We start from the raw sequence: 17,949 nt of genomic DNA on the forward strand, positions 1-17,949 counted from the left end.
CCAGTCCTGCGGAGCAGTGCTGGCCTCTCGCCTGGAGAGAACCGGGTGAAATCAGGACAAAGCAAACGTGGCAGCAGTCCCTGGGTGCAGGCTAAGTTCTGCACACCGGGAGGGCGTTGGGAGCTAGCTCAGAGGGAGCGAGCTCAGCCTGGCCTGGGAGGGGGTGGGGGAGGGAGGATGGGCAAGCAGCAAGGAGCGACATCCTCATTTCAGGCACAGGCAAAGCATAAAGAAAGGCCTGGAAGCGGGGTGCATGTGCGAGAATTGCAGTTACCCTATGTGGCCCAGGCAGGCTAGGGAGGGGCCAGGGGCCTGGAAAGGTAGTTAGTAGCTGTTAAAGTAGGGCGATGGATGCCAGGCTCAGGATGCTTCTGGATGCCCCTAGGGTGCAGATGAGGGTGGGGCCTGCACAGCAGGGGTCCCAGGGGGTCACCTGGGTGGGTGTGGCAGGCAGGCCTCACCAAGCAGTGAGAACACGGAGTCATCCATCAATCAACAAGCACAACACAACTTTGGGTGACTTGCCCATGAATAAGCCTTCATTTCTATGCCATAATTTCATTCCCTGTCTAGGCTAATTCCCTTACTGCACAGAGCCCATCGCGGCGGAAGCGCCAATGTTGAATTGTTAGAGGCTGTGGTTATAGCCATGAGCACTGAGTGCCTGCCGCAGGCTGGGTTTTGCCTGTGGGTGACATCGCAGGCTCGGCCGTCTCTCTGTACCCAGGCTGCTTTTCATCCCTTTGAGGGAATCCCCGAGACTCTGGGTGGGAGGGGAGCCCAGAGGTCTCCTCCCATGTCTCCCAGTCTCTGGGGGCTCAGTTCGCTCCAGGCATCTGGCTCTGCGGAGTCTCTGTGCCCCACTGACCGCCAATGCTGTCCGGCACCTTCCGGAGATGGGAGAGCCCACCACTCACTTTCCTTAGGCAGCTCAGGCCCCCAGGCTGGCAGGAGGTTGCAGGCAGAGGGCAGAAAGAGAAGACAGGAAGAGGAGGCAGCAATCTGAGTGGAAGAAAAGGCCAAGGAGAGGAGAGGGCAGGATTGCAGGGGCTGGATGGAGTGACTGGTCCCCCAGGCCACCTGCCGCTCAGGGCTCTTGAGTTCTGGGGATTCCACGGGCCAGGAAGGGCTGGGGACACGCTCCACAGGTGGGCTCTGTCCTTCCTGGCAGGGCCCTGTGGGTGCTTTGGCTACCACCCTCCAGGGTTCCTTGGGAGCTCCAGGAGTGAGCCTGGAACGTTCCTTTCTCCTGCTTCCTCCCAGGTTCCCGGCAGGCTCAGCAGCTCCTGCTGCTGCTGCATTGCGGGCCACTGCCTAGGCGGGAGCTCAGAGGGGACAGGCAAGTGGGGAGTAGAGGCCGGAGGACCTCCATGTGTGTCCCGTGAGAGCCCTCGCCGGGGCTCCCAGTCCTTACCCATCCAGGGCCCATGGCAGTGCCTTCCTGGCAAATGCTGGTGTTGCCAGGAGGGACTTTTTGGCATTAGGTTTGGGGAACCCGGGACCTGAAGGTGTGTGGGGGGGTGCAGAGTGGCTGGGTCACCTGTGTGACAATGTGAGGAAGAGAGACTTTGGAAGACATGCAAGGAAGACACATGCGAGAGAAAGGTTTAAGGCATAAGGAAGGTGGGGGAAGGGGCTATGGAGGAGCTGGAAGAGAAGCAGAGAGGAGGGGTGGAAGATGGAGGATGACCCTCCCCTAAGCCCCATCCCCCTTGTGCACCCTCCCCCACCAAGAAAGGAAATTAGGAGGCCACAGAAGATAGGTTTGGGTCATTTCCACATGCTTTATTCCAGCCATCAAAATAATTAAAAACATCTCAAATTATTATACACATACAAAATAGGTACAGAGCCTCTTGCTTCCTCCCACCCCAGGAGAAAAACCGCTTTGTGCTTTGGGAAGTTGTGCTCTGGAACCCGGCAGAGAGGACACAGGACAGACCGGGAGAGACGGTGGACGCAGCCGCAGGGCAGAAGGCTTCGGAGAGGGCCAGAGGCGGGGAGCAGGCGGGGAGCCGCTCTCCCACCACGGGAAATAGCACCGTTAGAAATTCACCATTAGGGGGGGAAAAAAAAGAAAGAAAGGAACCAAAGAATAAAAGAAGACTTTGAACAAAAAGGAACATTTGCTGGCCCTGGGGAGCATCTCAGCTCGCATAGCACCAGAGGCTCCTTCCCCGCCCCACCCCCGCACAGAGATGTAGCACCTTAGATAGAAAATGGGGAGCCGCTGTCACCTGCCCCCATCCCCGCTCCCACACAGTTGCCCCGGTGACACACAAAGACAAGAACGAGGTAGTCTTTCAGCAACACAGTTACACAAGGGACAGAGCAGTCTCGCCCCTGCCCCCCAAGCCCGGGGGTGACGCTCGCCCCACGTCCGCGGCTGGAGCTCCGTCGTGGCCTTTCCTGGTGAGGGGCTGCAGGCTCCCCCAGATGGCCCCCTCCACACTGCAGAGGGCCACAGGGAGGCCGGATGACGTCCTTGGCAGTCTGAGAGCCCCAGGTCCCCCCAGGGTGTGGGGGGTGCTGGGTCGGGGTTGGGGGGAGTGGGCTGGGGGTGTTTCAGCATTGCCTTTGGTTGCTGGCAGGACAATGCATTGCTTCCTGTGTCTTTGGGGGAGACTGAGACTTGGGGGGCAGGATGGGGGAGGAGCAGATGGGGCAGCGTTGGGGTATGGTCAGCCCGACGGGCAGGAAAGGTCATACCCCCACTCGGGTCTTCAAGCAAGTGGACCAAGCTTCCTTTTTTAAAAAGTTATTTATTTATTCTTTCTTTTTTTGTTGTTTTTTTTTTTTTGGTTTTTTTTTTTTGGTAAAGTTGAATGCACTTTTGGTTTTTGGTCATGTCCAGTTGGTCAAAGATAAAAACTAAGTTTGAGAGATGAATGCAACGGCAAAAACAAATCTCCAAAGTCCGTGTGAAATTGTCTCCCATCTGGGGGCCTTTTGGGGGGGGTTTCGGTCTGGGTTGTTTGTCGTCTGTTTCTGGGGTGCAGGGGAGGTGGGGGTGGGTGGGAGGGAGCCAGATCGGGGAGGAGGGCGTTTACAGGAAGCAGGCAAGGCCAACGTCGAAGCCGAATTCCTGGTCTGGGGCGCCAATGTCCAAGGGGGCGACATCGATGATGGGCAGGCGGGAGGTCTTGGTGGTCTTGTACTCGATCACGGTCTTGCCCCAGGTTCCGGTGTGACTCTGGTGGGGGGGAGACAAGAGGGAGGGGGGCATTACCGGCGGGAGTGACGGGGTGAGGGGCGCGGGCGCCTGCGGGGGGCCGGGGGGGGGTGCTCGGGGACTCACCGTGCAGCCGTCGTGGAGGACAGTGTAGGTGAAGCGGCTGTTGCCCTCGCCCCGCAGCTCGATCTCGTTGGAGCCCTGGAGGAGCAGGGACTTCTTGAGGTTGCCGGTCTGTTGGTCCATGTAGGCTACGCTGTTCTTGCAGTGGTAGGTGATGTTCTGGGAGGCCTCGGTGGACATGAGGCGCAGGAACGTCAGCTGGATGGCCACGTCGGCGGGGTCGGAGCCTTCGCTGCCGTACTCGAACTGTGCGAGAGGGGGAGAGTGAGGAGTGGGCCCCTCGCTCCGACCCGGCACCCCAGGTGTCACCTGCCCATGGCACCCTGCGTCTGAGCCAGTGTCAAGGACCCAGGACCCCCGCCTCCCGATGCGGCTCTGCGCCTTGCCTTTCAGAGCACCGTGTAGCCCCCACCTCGGCTCCTCCCGCAGGGGCCCCTGGGCTCAGCTGCATACCTGGAAGCCATCGGTCATGCTCTCGCCGAACCACACGTGCTTCTTCTCCTTGGGGTTCTTGCTGATGTACCAGTTCTTCTGGGCAATGCTGGGCTGTGTGGGGTACACGCAGGTTGCCCCAGTGTCCATGTCGCAGAAGACCTTGATGGCATCCAGGTTGCAGCCTTGGTTGGGGTCAATCCAGTACTCTCCTGTGGTGGGACAGGTAGGGTGGAGTCAGGGGCAGCAGGTGCCCAGCACCACATAGAAGCAGGGGCACATCTGGGCATGGGGACAGGAGGAGGGGGAAGGGGCCGGCTGGGGCAGGCACTCACCGCTCTTCCAGTCAGAGTGGCACATCTTGAGGTCCCGGCAGGTGCGGGCGGGGTTCTTGCGGCTGCCCTCGGGGCTCTTGATGTTCTCAATCTGCTGGCTCAGGCTCTTGAGGGTGGTGTCCACCTCGAGGTCACGGTCACGGACCACGTTGGCGTCATCTGCCCGGTAGTAGCGGCCGCCATCCCCAGCCTTCTCTTGAGGTGGCTGGGGCATGATGAAGTCGAAACCGCCGCTGGGGGGACCAGGAGGACCGGGAGGTCCAGGAGGGCCGGGGGGACCCTGTGCAGAGAAGGAGAGTGGGGATGATGACCAGCGTCTACACCCTCTCAGGGCTGGAGGGTCATGAGGCAGAGGGAGAGGGGGCTACGTACAACAGGGCCAGCGTCACCAGTGCGACCACGGGGACCAGGGGGGCCAATGGGGCCTGGGAGGCCGTTGAGTCCATCTTTGCCAGGAGCTCCAGCAGAGCCAGGGGGTCCCTGGAGGGAGGAAGGGAGGGAGAGACGGGGAAGGTTGGAAAAAGCCTGTGACAACCCCAAAGAAGCCACTGCCCTCCCGGTGGACTCTGGGTCCGTGGCCCACAGGGCCAGGCTCCGTCTGGGTCCCTGAGATGCAGGTGTGCTGGAGTCTACCGCTGGGCCAGGAAACACTATGTGGGAGGAAGGCGCAGTGGGGGAGAGGCTGAGGGCTGGGGAAGGTGGCTAACCCAGGACTCCTCTTCCCATCCCCCATTCCCTGGCCCCGACCCCAACTCCAGAGAGGTGGGGGGGCCCACAGGTGAGCCTGGGCTCAGAACCCAGGCAGAGGAGGTGGCAGGCATGACTTACACGGGGACCAGCAGGGCCAGATGCTCCGGAGGGGCCTTGTTCACCAGGAGAGCCCTGAAGAACAGATACGGAAGCAATTCAGGCCCAGGGTGGGCAGGTGCAGCAGGGGGTGGGGGCTGGCTGGGGAGACGAGGGGCAGAGTGGGCAACCTGCACTCCCGTCCCAATAGTCTAGAAATTGAGCCCCAGGTTGAGACCCCTCCCACAGTCCCTCTCTGTGGCTACCTGGAAATGTCCATAAATCTTCCGACCCCAGTTCCCGCTTGGGAGAAGTCAAAATAACCATGGGGGAAACTGAGGCAAGGGGGCCTCCCTCCCCACCTCACACAGCACAGCACAGGAAGATGACAAAGAAGACCCAGTGGCAGGTGGGGCTGGGGAGGGGCTGAGCATACTCACAGGGGGGCCAGGGGGACCCTGGAGACCGGAGAAGCCACGGTGACCCTTTATGCCTCTGTCGCCCTGTTCGCCTGTCTCACCCTTGTCACCACGGGGGCCTTGAGGTCCCTGGGAAAGAAGTGGGGACAGCGGTCAGGCAGAAGTTCCATCAGTGCTGAGCAGGGTGCTGTCCACATCAGGACACACAGGAGCTGAGGGCATGGGGCCAGCGTGGGGCACTTACAGCAGGGCCACGGGCACCAGCAGGGCCGATGGGACCAGCAGGACCAGCAGGACCCTGGGGAGGACAGAGAGACAGTTAGATCCTGGCCCAGGGAGGCCTGCCTGAGCTGGAGAACGAGGTTCCCTCTCTCCCCACAACACCCTCCCCACTGTGCTCATCTCGCCCAACCCCCAGACCGAGCTCCCAAAGTCAGGCTTCAGGTGAGCCAGGGAGGTGGGGAGTCCATCTCAGAGAGGGGACTCCAGGCTGAGCTGGCCGAGGGCTGGGACTCCCAAGTGCTCCTCTCCTCCCCGCCTGACCCAGGGCCTGTCAGCTGTCCCCAGCCCCCACCCCCGTCCCGACCCCTGCCTCTGGGCAGAGCTGCAGGGCCCCTGGCCTGACCATGAGTGCCCGGCTACTTACAGTCTCACCACGATCGCCGCTCTTGCCAGCAGGGCCCACGGGGCCGGGGGCACCAGGAGCACCGGGAGCACCAGGAGGTCCAGCGGGGCCAGTCTCACCACGGTCACCCTGGGAGGGAGGGCACCCTGTGGTCAGGAGGCAGGCAAGAGTAGGGACAGGGCAGGCAAGGCTGTGGTCCCGGGCATGGCTGTCTTACCTTGGGGCCAGGAGCGCCATCTCGGCCAGGGGAGCCTTCAGCGCCAGGAGAGCCCTGCAGGAAGAGAGGAGGAGGTGAGGGCCAGCCAGGTGGGCCAGGACTCAGGCTCAGGCCCAGGCGGCACTGTGAGGGCAGGGCCCGGGGACTGGGGATGTCTCACCTCACGTCCAGATTCACCAGGAGGTCCAGCCAGTCCAGGGGGACCCATGGGACCAGGGGGGCCACGTTCACCACTGGCTCCAGAGGGACCTTGTTTGCCAGGTTCACCCTAAGGGAGAAGCAAGAGTCAACCCAGACACGAGGTCAGGGAGCCCTAAGGCCGCCGAGGCCACTTGGCCTTCATGGCCCCAACACCCCAGGCTGCACCCTCCAGGGCTTGGGATGGTGGAGGGCACTCACAGAGGGGCCGGGAAGACCAGGGAAGCCTCTTTCTCCTCTCTGCCCAGGCAGGCCGACCACACCACGCTGTCCAGCGATACCCTGAGGTCCGGGAGTGCCAGGAGCACCCTGTGGGAGGCAGACAGGGGTGAGGCAGCTGCCAGGGGGCTGGGGACCCTCCTCCGCACCAGCCACCACTGCGTGGCACTGTGGAGACGCGGACGGGCACTCACAGCAGGTCCGTCAGCACCAGGGGATCCTTTCTCGCCAGCAGGGCCAGGGGGACCAGGGGGGCCAACTTCACCGGGACGTCCAGCGGGGCCGGTCTCACCACGGGGGCCTTTGCCGCCCTCTTTGCCAACGGGACCAGGAGGGCCGGGGGGTCCAGCATTTCCCTGGGTGGAGGCAAGAGGGACTGTCAGACAGCCGTGGCTTCTGGGGCCTCAGGCAGGCCCACTATCCCCCTGACAGCCTGTGCCTACCCACTGCCCCTGACCCAGAACAGCAGACACCCCCAGATACTTACGGAGGGGCCAGGGGGGCCGACTCGGCCAGCAGCACCAGGGAAACCAGTAGCACCCTGGCAGAGAGAGTGAAGGAGCAGTCAGAAGAGGCCAGCTCTCCAGGTCCCGCCGCCCACCTCCCAGCACTGGTGGGGCAGAGGCTCCACCGAGCGGCGGCCACACTTACAGGGGGACCAGGACTGCCACGAGCACCTTTGGGTCCAGGAGCACCAACGTTACCCTGCAGGAGAGCACAGAGATGTCACACCTGAGCCGGCCCTGGGCCCAAGCCTACCAGCATCTTGAACACAGGGCAGGGGGATACTCACAATGGGACCGGGAGGACCGGCGGGACCAGCAGGGCCAGCGGGACCAGCATCGCCTTTAGCACCGGCGTCACCGGGCTCGCCTTTAGCACCAGGTTGGCCATCAGCACCCTGGGGGAGGAGTGAGAGTGGTGAGTGCAGGGCTGGGGAGCAGCAGGAGCTGCAGGCAGCAAGGAGCCTGGCGCGACTCAGGCCGACTCCCTGTCCTTATCCAGTCACTCACTGTGAAGGAATGGGCTCTTGGTACTCACAGGGGGGCCGGCGAAGCCAGCAGGGCCGGGGGGACCAGGCTCACCACGGTCTCCCTAAAAGGAAAGAGGCAGATTGGAGAGATGCCACGATAACAGGTGCAGGATGGAGGGAGCAGAGGGGGCATCGGCCAGGCCTTCTGTACTTACAGGGGCACCACGAGCTCCAGTGGGACCAGCAGGGCCGCTGGGACCAGTTTCACCCTGAGAGGGAAGGACAAGAGGCTCAGGGTCAGGGGGCCCACCTTGACTTACTCCTGACAGATGACCCCAGAACGGCCTCCCCCGCTTCTGGTCCCTCCAGCTTCCTGGGTCGCCAGCTCAATATGGCAGACCCGTCTCCAATGCAGAGCTCGCTGGAGAAGCTGTGTGTAGGCAGGCAGCCACCTTACCTTGTCACCAGGGGCACCAGCAGGGCCAGGAGGACCAATGGGGCCAGTCAGGCCGCGAACGCCATCTTTGCCAGGAGAGCCATCAGCACCTTTGGGACCAGCATCGCCCTAAAGACAAAGAGAGACCTGAGACTTCCAGGGGTGGCAAGTGTCCTGCTTGTGTCTCATCTTCCCCGTTCCAAGGATTTTCAGGTGAAGAGGTGCCTGCTCGGAGAGCCGGCTGACACCTAGGCTAAGAGGCCTCTGTCTTGCATAGAGGGCTCCATCAAGGAGCTGGCTCCACCTCTCATCACCATGGTAACTCCTAGAGAGAAGGGCCTGGACCACAGTGGAGAAGACAGAGAAGGGAGGAGGAAGGAGAAGAGAGAAGTGTCCCAGGGAGCCATGGAAAGACACTGAAGGATCCAAAGCAGGGAGAGAGCTGGAGGGGGCTCCTGTACTTACTCTGTCACCCTTGGGGCCTGGAAGACCAGCTGCACCACGTTCACCGGGCATTCCCTGAAGGCCAGGGGCGCCTTGGCTACCGGGAGCTCCAGGGGCACCAGCATCACCCTGTGTGACAACCAAGAAGACTGCAATGAGGCCAGGGTGGAGGTGGTGGTCCCGGAAGTGGCTCACAGTCCTGGGCTTCCTCTTGGAATCACCCAGGCTTGGGCCTGGGTGAAGAAGGAAGATTCACAACCCTGACTTCGGGCTGCCTGGGAGCCCCCCACCTGCTCCCCCAGCATCTCCCTGGCCATCATGCTCCTGCCACAGGAGGGGTGAGCTCTGCTCCCTGGGCTGCCCTCACCTTAGCACCATCGTTGCCAGGAGCACCGTTGGATCCGCGGGGGCCAGCGGGACCAGGAGGACCTTGCACGCCACGCTCACCAGGGAAGCCTCTCTCGCCCTAGAAGGGAAAGTCAGGGCGTGACGGCTGCTCCAGGCTCAGAGACAGCCACAGGGCATCTGGCTGGGAGCAGGGGCACAGCGTCTACTTACTCGTGCTCCAGAGGGGCCGGGGGCACCAAGGTCTCCAGGAACACCCTGAAGGAGAGGGAAGACCAAAGAGTGAGCCCTAGGCACAGGATGGATTCTTGTCCCTGCTTCTGGGGCTGGCCCTTGCACAATCAGCCCCGCAGCCCTTCCACTCCTTCCGACTCTGCACTGAGAGCTGTCCTCCCCAGGCCAGGGGGAGGGGGAGCCACAGCGTCCTATAGCTCCTCAAAGTCACCCAGACGGGCAGCTCTGCAACCCCAGGTCACATCGTGACACTTCCTGTTTCCCTTTCCGAGGAAGTCCCTCCCCGTGTCTAACCTTCATCCCAACAGTGTCTGAATAGCTTGCAGCAGGTGCCTGGCCCTCTGCATTCCCTTCCTTGCCCACACACCCTTTCGGCCAACGGCTCCCTCTTACCTGTTCGCCAGGTTTGCCTGCTTCCCCAGGAGGACCAGCGGGGCCAGGGAGACCCTGCAAGTGAGCAGTGGGGGGAGAAAGAGGAGGGGCTTCAGAATCTGGAGAGGACAAAGTGGTGTCCCCGCCTTCTCCAGCCCCCAGCTCCCTGACTGCCGCCTCACCTGGAATCCAGGGGAGCCAGCAGGGCCTTGTTCACCTCTCTCTCCAGCGGGGCCCTGTCACAGAGAGACAGCTGTGGTCACAGAAAGGCGGACGGGGCAGGGGACAGGGGGCGCCGCCTCAGGCCTCCCAGGCAGGGCCACTTACAGCAGGTCCAGGGGGTCCCTGAGCTCCAGCTTCTCCGTCTTTGCCAGCAGGACCCTGTGGGGAGGCAGGAAGGGAGTGCTCAGGGTGGCAGGCCCAGTGGGCAGCTGGAGGAAGGGGCGCGGGGTAGGAAGGGGCTGCTTACCACAGCGCCAGGGGGTCCAGGAACGCCTCTCTCTCCAGCTTTGCCGGGCTCTCCCTGGGGAGGAAAGGGCGGGCAGGCTGAGGAGGCTGAAGGGAGACCGGAAGGCCCCACAGGTGCCTCCTACTTGCTCTGAGGAGGAGTTTCTAAAAGGGACCTCCTTCTCCAAAGTCGGGTGGCTGTTGGCTGTGCACATGCAGTTTAGGCCTGAGGCCCTCAGCCCCTCCCCACAATCACAGAGGCCTTGCAAGCCCTGCTCCCTCCACCCTCCCTCCTCCCTTCCCCCTGCTCCGTGTGCACTGTGGCCTCAGCTGCCAAGGGTTTCTCCTCCATTGGTGCCTTCTTTGAACCTCAATAAACCCTCCAAGATTTGGGGAGTGGGGCCGGGGGCACCCACAAAACTTAGTTCCAGGCACAGAGCAATGGCTGGGAAGCCGGAAGTCCTTTATTTTACTGATAAGGTGCTCAAGGCCCAGGAAGGGGCAGTGAGCAGTGTGAGGCCACACAGCAAGTCAGCAGCAGGGCTGGGCCAGAGCCTGGGACTCTCACCGGCCAGGCGTGCTTGTCCCAAGCCCCGAGTTGCTCCCTACTCAATACTCACAGCGGCACCTTTGGGTCCAGGGAATCCCATCACACCAGCCTGACCACGGGCACCAGGGGGGCCTGGGGGTCCGGGGCGACCGTCTTGACCAGCGGGACCCTGAAGATGGGAGGCACAAAGTCAGATGGGGACAGGGGTGGCAGACGGGAAGGTGGGAGAGGGCTCACGGGGAGGGATACTTACAGGGGGGCCAGTTTTGCCATCAGGACCAGGGCTGCCAGGGCTTCCAGTGAGACCCTGGGTGTGGGGGAAAAACAGAAGTGTGAGTAGGGGGAGAAGGGGATGGTGGGGGGTAGCCCCAGGAGCAGACCCATGGCCTGCTCCAGAAAGCCTCATCCCAGACCCATGCCCCAACAGGCCAGGGGGTGCCTGGCCAAGTTGGGCGGCAGAGCTGGGGGCCCACCTTGGCACCAGGCAGGCCGGCTTCACCGGGGCGACCAGCTTCACCAGGAGAGCCTTTGGGGCCAGCAGGGCCAGGAGCACCACGTTCACCAGCGGGACCCTGGGTTGGGAAAAGTCACAGGAAAACGAGGGGCTTGAGTGCGGGCATTGCGACCATGGCCAGCGCCTCTTCCTCCTTACACAAGGAAGGCTGTGGGCGCTGGCTTGGGTGGGCTTCGGGGTGGGAGGCATAGCAGAGGTGAGGCCCAGTGGAAGGGAAAGAGGCACCAACACCTGCAGCTGCACTCACGCGCAGGAGCGCTTGTGCCTGTGGCGGGGTGGGGGGTGACCAGCGAGGGAGCACAGGTTACCTTGGGGCCAGCCACGCCATCTGCACCTGGGAAGCCACGGCTGCCAGGTCCACCCTGCAGAGGGGAGAGCAGGCCGTGAGCTAACGGACCCAGACAGGCACTGGGGTGGGCAAGGAGGCGGTGGTGGGGTTGGGGACGATACGGGGTGGGGCACATACACGCTCGCCAGGGGGTCCGGGCAGGCCAGTAGGTCCGGGTTCACCTCGGGCTCCTCGCTTTCCTTCCTCGCCAGCAGGGCCAGGGGGTCCTTGAACACCAGTGGGGCCCTGGAGTGGGCAGAAGGCAGGGGGCAGCCTTGGTGAGGGGACGCCCTGGTGCCAGCCCCTGAGCCCCTCTCCAGAGCACCCAAGGCAGGCAGGCACTCACGGGCTCTCCCTTGGCACCAGTGTCTCCTTTGTTGCCGGGGGCACCAGGTTCACCCTGCAAGGGAAGAGGAGAAGGAGATGAGGGGAGGGTGGAGGGCGCTCAGTTGTCACCATCTACCCAGCAGACAGGGCTGCACTGGAGCCGGTGCATGGGCGCGGGTGGGGTGGGCACAGGTGAGAAGCTGGCACTTACACTGTTACCCTTGGGACCAGGGGGGCCGCTGGGGCCCTGGGGTCCAGAGGGGCCTCGGGCACCAGGGAAGCCAGGAGCACCAGCAATACCAGGAGCGCCCTGTGGGAGGCAGAACAGACATGGAGCCCAGGAGTAGAGGGCTGGGACAGGTGGGAATGGGCGCACCCAGTAGGATACTCACATTGGCACCTTTAGCACCAGGTTGTCCATCAGCACCAGGGTTTCCCTGTGGCACAGAGAAAGGAGAGTGAGGACCCACAAGGATCCACAAGGTTGGGGAGTGGCCCAGGGGCCTCTGGGGAGGAGACACTCACAGCAGGGCCAGCAGCACCAGCAGGGCCAGGGGGGCCGGGCTCACCACGCACACCCTGGGGACCTTCAGAGCCTCGGGCTCCTTGGGGACCAGCTTCACCCTGGGGCAGAAGAAAAGACACGTCAGGAGGCAGCCTGGGATCAGTCTCACCTGTGGGCAGGCGGGCACAAGGGCAGGAGGCCGAGGAGCAGGGACTCTGAGATCAGAGAAGCACCTGCTGGCCTCCCCGGGACAAAGGTGCTGCAGAATGGCTTTCTGCCTCCTGCCACTCTGGAGCCCTCTGGTTTGGGGAGCAGGGAGACGCCTTGGCCTGTGACAGTCATGCTCTGGGGAGGACAAAGGTCTCACCTTAGCACCGACAGCTCCAGGGAAGCCAGGGGGACCAGCGGGACCAGTGGGACCCTGAGAATGAAAGGGAGATGTTAGCAGGAAGGAAGCTGGCAGCTGCAAGTTACACCCTGGGACGGAGGACATCCTGGGGTTCAGAGCAACCAAGAGCTGACCCTGTGACCCTGCGCCCACCACTGAGGTCAAGGGGCCATACTCACAGGGGGGCCGGCAGCACCAGTAGCACCATCGTTTCCACGAGCACCCTGCAAGAAGAAGGGGACCCAGTTACATGCACTGAGCGAAGACCAGTCCCTGCAGCTCCCGAGGAAGTCTTTCCAAGAGCCCAGGGACACCCCCAACCCGCCAGGGGTCAGGAGTACTCACAGCAGGGCCAGGGGCTCCAGGGCGGCCTCTCTCGCCAGGCAGACCACGGGGGCCCTGGAAACCAAGTCAACAGAAACCAAATGAGACGGGAAACCACCATTCCGACTCCCACACCTCCATCTCCCCCCGCACCTGCTCGCTCCCTTCCCTTTAGAAGCTGGCTCACTCACCATCTGACCAGGAGCTCCGTTTTCACCAGGGCTACCAGGCTCACCCTACAGAACAGAGAACAGAGTGAGGAACTCATTCACAGTGGGGCTGTGGAGGGGAGGGGGACCGTGACCTTCGGACAGACCCTTACCTTGGGACCAGCAGGGCCAGCATCTCCCTTGGCACCATCCAAACCACTGAAACCCTAAAGTAGGCAGGAGGGACAAGATGAGACTCTGCAGATGTTGGGGGGGGGGTTGGGGACCACCCTGAACCTGCCCACCCATCTGCCCATCTCCAGTGGACCAGACCCCGTGGGAACAAGTTCTCAGCCAGTCCCTTTCTGGGCCTTCATTTTCGTGGAGGGGAGCTCTTTTGGATGCCCACTGTGTCTCACAGCAGGACCCCTTGGGGAAGGCGCTGGATCCATGGATGCAAGGGACTTAGGGAGCGTAGAAGATGCCTCACAGGAAACTTACTCTGTGTCCTTTCATTCCAGGGAGGCCAGCTGTTCCGGGCAAGCCCCGAGCACCCTGGAGAGAGGAGAAAAGGAGGCGGAGGAAGGGACGTTAGGCCTGACCACTGTGGATGCAGCTCCCTAACGCAGACCCAGTGTGGCTGCAGCCGCTGCTTACCTGAGGCCCAGGAGGCCCACGCTCGCCAGGACGACCGGGCTTTCCAGCTTCTCCCTGAGAGGGAGAGGAAAAGCCATCAGGGCCATGCATCTCAGGTCGGGAAGAGGGGGAGGAAGGTCAGGTGTATGGGTCCAGACCTTATCTTGGAGTCTAGAGCTCAAGTTCAATCTGCCAGGGAAGCCTCGTGTGCAAAATCTGAGACCCCGCAAAGCACCTACTGCTCATGTCCGTCACCAGCATTTTAGCCTCACCATCTACATACCAGGTGCAGTTAAGGTGCACCTGAGGCTTAACCTGGGCCGGGGGTGGGGAAAGTCATCCGCTAAGGGCTCAAGGGCAGCCCCTTGCTTCAGGGAGAACATGCCCTCCTGCCTCTGGGTGTCACCTGCAAAGGTGGTGTGGGCTCTGGGGTGGAGATTATGGGACCCAGCCAGTGGAGGCCATGGGGCCAGACGGTACCTCCTCACGGTGCTACTTACGTCATCTCCGTTCTTGCCAGGGGCGCCAGGGGGACCGCGGGGACCCATGGGACCCTAGAGGAGGGAGGAGGAAAGGCAGTCAGGATCCTCAGAGGCAGGGAGGGAGACCCCCAGTGCGTGCGTGGGGTCCTCCCACAGGACGGGGAATCCACATCGGGGATGCTTACAGAAGCTCCAGGCTCGCCAGGCTCGCCAGGGGGGCCTTGGAAACCTTGGGGACCCTGGAGAAGGAAAGAGGAGCGGGTTAGAAGGGCAGGTCACTGCTTAGCTTCCCTGTCTCAGCGAGAGCTCTCTGAGCGCGGTCCTGGCCCTCATCCCAGTCCTCCTCCCAGAAGCCCAGAGCCCACGGTGTATATGAAGCCCTCCTGGATACTTACAGGTGAGCCAGGTGGGCCAGGAAGTCCTCGAGGACCAGAGGGACCCTGCAGAGGGAAAAGAAAGGGGGGGCATGGCACGAGTCTGCAGGGAAACGCAGCGTGGGCGGAGCCTCGCCGGCTCCCACTGACTCCCGCGGGCACCACCGGGCCCCACGGCTGGTCTATGCCGCCCCCTGGGGTGTGAGTGGGGGGCGCATGCCAACACCCGCCCAGCCCCTCTGGATCCCCGCCTGCTCCTCTTCTGTCATCTGTGCTCCCCCTGGTGGCTCACCATGGGGCCAGGCACCGAGACTCCAGCGGATTTCTCATCATAGCCGTAAGACATCTGGGGAGCAAAGTTCTGGAAAAAACGAGAGAGAGAGACAGAGAGAGCATGAGAAATCGGGAGGCGGAAAACATCGCCAAGAGCAGCACACACGGACAGCCGTGCTTTCCTGCCCCACACGCAGCTGGTCAGACATCTCGGACTGCGCGACTGCACCAGTGCAGACTCTTCAAACGCTCTGAGTGTCCCCAAGGGCCAGGAACACTCATGGACGCCACACCAACACGGCAAATGAAAGGCAACTCCTGACCTGGGATTGGATCCTGCATCAGGGAAAAATCAAAGCTACAAGGGACATTACGTGGACATTGGTGCAAGTTGGATGTGGACTGGTTTGTTGGCTGATGGCATTCAATGTCCCAGTTTCAATCACTGTGCTCTGGTCATGTAAGGGAATGCTCCTCTCTCAGGAAACACACCTGAAGTGTGGGATCAGCATCTCACTCTCCAGCCGCTCAGCACAAAGTGAATGGTAGCTAAACCTGACTCAGTTCAGCAAATGGAGGGACTGTGCGGGGGATATGCAAGCTTTGGGCGCTTTTCTTGCACCTTTTCTCTAAGTTGGGGGCTATTCCAGAATGTGGTCATGTCACCAAAGCAACGGAACAACGCGGGGACAGGGACATGCAGTGTTTCCATTCTGCACTTACTCCTCCGAGGCCGGGGGGTCCGGGAGGTCCAGGGGGGCCGGGGGGGCCGGGAAGTCCGGGCTGTCCAGGGATGCCATCGCGGCCAGGGGGGCCTGCGGGTCCCTGCAGGGGCGAGGGCGGGGCCAGAGTGAGCGACGGCCGGGAGCCACGCCCACCTGCAGCCCCACCGCCGAGGGAGGACGGCACTTACCCGTGGGCCTCGGGGGCCAGTGTCTCCCTTGGGTCCCTATAGAGTTGGAGAAGGGACACGGGTGCAGGTTAGAGAAGGGAGCGGAGCAAAGAGTCACGGGCGGGATGGCGAAAGTCGGGGGGCAGAGGCTTACCTCGACTCCTGTGGTTTCCTGGTCCGTGGGTGCTCCTAGGGGAGAAGAGGAGCGGGTTAGAGGCCGGCTCTGCCTGCGGCGCCCCCGCCCCCGCCCCCGCCCCCGCCCCCAGCCCCGGGCCCCGTCCGTACCCGCGTCTTCGGGGCAGACAGGGCAGCACTCGCCGGGGAGCACTTTCGCGCCGGGACAGTCCTTGGTGTCTTCACAGATCACGTCATCGCACAAGACGTCGCCCTTGTGGCACACGCAGATCTGGCAGGTCTGCGGTTTCCATATTTCGCCTTCACTGTACCGGACGCCGTTCTGCACGCATGTGACTGGCGGGACTGGGGCAGGGCGGGGAGGGGCGTCAGCGGCCGTAGACCCTCGGCTGGCCGGCCGTTCCCTCTTGGAAGCACACTCGCACTTTCCACGTCCCGCCTCCCCCTCCCCCTTCCCCCAAATCCTTCACTGCTCGTCTGCTCCTCGTCAGCGCCGGTGACAGCGCCGGGGCGCCGGGCCAGGGCGGCCGTAACTCTTTCCAGTTCTCAGGAATTTAAACAAAGCTTAGGGCCGGGGATGCTTCCAATCCCAGCCTCAGCCCATTGGCGCGGAAGCCCAGGGACGCACAAAGCCGTGGGGGGCGGGAAGGCGGAGAAAGGGAGGGGCCCAGCCAGGGGGGACGTGGAGACCAAAAGGGATGTGGGGAGGAGACGAGGGAGGCCCAGCCCCCACCACGCCCCCGTTCCCGGGGCAGGTGGGGCGGAGTGGGAGGGGCTAGGAGAGCGGGGAGGGGCTTATTGGAGACGGGTCCCGCCCAGAGGCTTGAACCGCGTCCCTCAAATAGCATACGCCCTAACCGTCAGCGCCCGGACTTCTTAAGAGTCAGCTCTCAGGGCTAGCCTAGTCCCCTAAAGCCAGCCGGGGCCTCTCTGGATCACTTCTTAGCCGAGTAACCCAAAAGTCCGCAAACAGTATGAAACTAGTTAGCCACGCCCACCGCGCTAGCATCTACCCAGACGGCCACCAGGTGGCGGGCAACACCAAGCAATGGGGACCGGGCGGGGCCGATTTCCCAGGACAGGCCCCTTCTTTTCGAGGGCTACCCATCCACGGCTTTGCTGTCCAGATACAGAGGTGGGGTCCTCGCCCGACAGCAACCCAGGTCTCGGCGCTCCGGCTCTCGGCCGGAGAAGCACAGCACGGGGCGCGCCAGTGCTCGGCGTCGACCAGTGAGGGGCGCCAGGACCCCGCCTGCCAAGTCCGCGCCCAAGTTTCCCGGCCACCGACCCGCCCCCTCTCTGCGGCCCCTCCCCCGCGGCCCCAGGAACACGGTCTCGCCTGCAGCGAGGACAAACAATCTTTCCTTATGAATCATCCCACAGCCCTCCTGACCGCTTCCACGGCGCGGGCTCCAAGTGCCCAGCGCGGAGCCCCCAGCCCTTCTTCGACGTGCTTGTCCCTCGCCCCGCGCCTAGATCGCAGCTGTCCCCTCAGCCCTCCGCGGGGCGCGCTCGGGACTTCCTCCCGCGCCGGCGCCCGGCGCGCTCCATCCTTGCCTCCCGCTCCCGGGCAGACATTCGTTGCCACCCCCACCCCAGGGTGAATCCCACTCTCCCGGGGCGCCGAGGGCGCCAGCGCCCTCCCCATCGACCCGTCTCCGGAGCATCTGACTCTGCGTTTAAGCCGCAGCCTCCGGGACCAAGCGCAGGGCGAGAGTCCACGAAGCCGGGGACTCCCAGGAGTTGGGGACTTACTGTCTTCGCTTTGGCCCTCAACTTGGCCTTCCTCCTGGCCGTGCGTCAGGAGGGCGGTGGCCGCTAAGAGGAGCAGGAGCCGGAGGTCCACAAAGCTGAACATGTCTAGACCCTAGACATGTAGACTCTTTGCGGCTGGGGTGGGGGGTTAGCGTCCGCTCATGCGTGGCCTCACTCCGCGTGCCTCCTGCTCCGGCCCCGAGGAGAGACTCCCGTCTGCTCCGACGCCTGGCCCGGGCCCCTTTTATACCGTCCTGAGGGAGCCCGGGGAGGAACCCTGCCCATCGGAGAGGGGGAGCCGGCCGCCCGGCCCCCAGCCAATCAGAGCCGCCTGGCCCGGCCCCCAATTTGGGAGTTGGAACGGAGAGGGGGAGGAGGAGGGCAGGGCAGGGAAGGGAGTCCACCCCACATCTCCCCCTCTCGCAGCTCCGCGGCCCCAGCCCCCCAGCCCAGCCTGGGCCAGAGGAACTGTCTCCGGGTGCGGCTGGGTGTTCTGTAGAGTGTGGGCTCCAGAGTGGATAGGGGGTGTCCTGTACTCTT

The 17,949-nt window shown here is 63.0% G+C and overlaps 1 protein-coding gene across 1 annotated transcript; it reads right to left on the reverse strand.

Annotated features, from left to right (window-relative positions):
- Window positions 1–1,764: 1,764 nt before the first annotated feature.
- Window positions 1,765–17,640, reverse strand: COL1A1 (collagen type I alpha 1 chain). Its single transcript, XM_051825560.3, has 51 exons — window positions 17,410–17,640; window positions 15,805–15,999; window positions 15,674–15,708; window positions 15,541–15,576; window positions 15,351–15,452; window positions 14,647–14,715; window positions 14,376–14,420; window positions 14,166–14,219; window positions 13,999–14,052; window positions 13,520–13,573; window positions 13,364–13,417; window positions 13,036–13,089; window positions 12,905–12,949; window positions 12,735–12,788; window positions 12,569–12,613; window positions 12,369–12,422; window positions 12,022–12,120; window positions 11,889–11,933; window positions 11,708–11,806; window positions 11,516–11,569; window positions 11,308–11,415; window positions 11,150–11,203; window positions 10,801–10,899; window positions 10,581–10,634; window positions 10,398–10,496; window positions 9,800–9,853; window positions 9,658–9,711; window positions 9,513–9,566; window positions 9,352–9,405; window positions 8,938–8,982; window positions 8,747–8,845; window positions 8,401–8,508; window positions 7,957–8,064; window positions 7,715–7,768; window positions 7,568–7,621; window positions 7,320–7,427; window positions 7,178–7,231; window positions 7,014–7,067; window positions 6,721–6,882; window positions 6,509–6,616; window positions 6,270–6,377; window positions 6,110–6,163; window positions 5,914–6,021; window positions 5,512–5,565; window positions 5,289–5,396; window positions 4,891–4,944; window positions 4,435–4,542; window positions 4,063–4,342; window positions 3,749–3,939; window positions 3,299–3,541; window positions 1,765–3,193 (listed from the first exon to the last, which is right to left on the reverse strand). Exons 1-51 carry the CDS (start codon window positions 17,510–17,512, stop codon window positions 3,047–3,049), a joined length of 4,389 nt encoding a protein of 1,462 aa, XP_051681520.1. The 5' UTR covers window positions 17,513–17,640; the 3' UTR covers window positions 1,765–3,046.
- Window positions 17,641–17,949: the final 309 nt, after the last annotated feature.

This window comes from Oryctolagus cuniculus, chromosome 17 (genome assembly GCF_051225735.1).
Source record: "Oryctolagus cuniculus isolate XC-2025 breed Fujian yellow rabbit chromosome 17, ASM5122573v1, whole genome shotgun sequence".
NCBI lineage: Eukaryota > Metazoa > Chordata > Mammalia > Lagomorpha > Leporidae > Oryctolagus > Oryctolagus cuniculus.

Coding starts and splice junctions, on each gene's coding strand:
- COL1A1 (XM_051825560.3), bottom strand. CDS start 17,512: ATGTTCAGCTTTGTGGACCTCCGGCTCCTGCTCCTCTTAGCGGCCACC. Junction 11,570..11,707: donor CTGGTCCCAAGGGTAACAGT/GTAAGTGCCAGC, acceptor CTTCCCTTGCAG/GGTGAACCTGGTGCCCCCGG. Junction 11,416..11,515: donor CTGGTGCCAAGGGAGAGCCC/GTGAGTGCCTGC, acceptor TGCCCACTCCAG/GGCCCCACTGGTGTTCAAGG.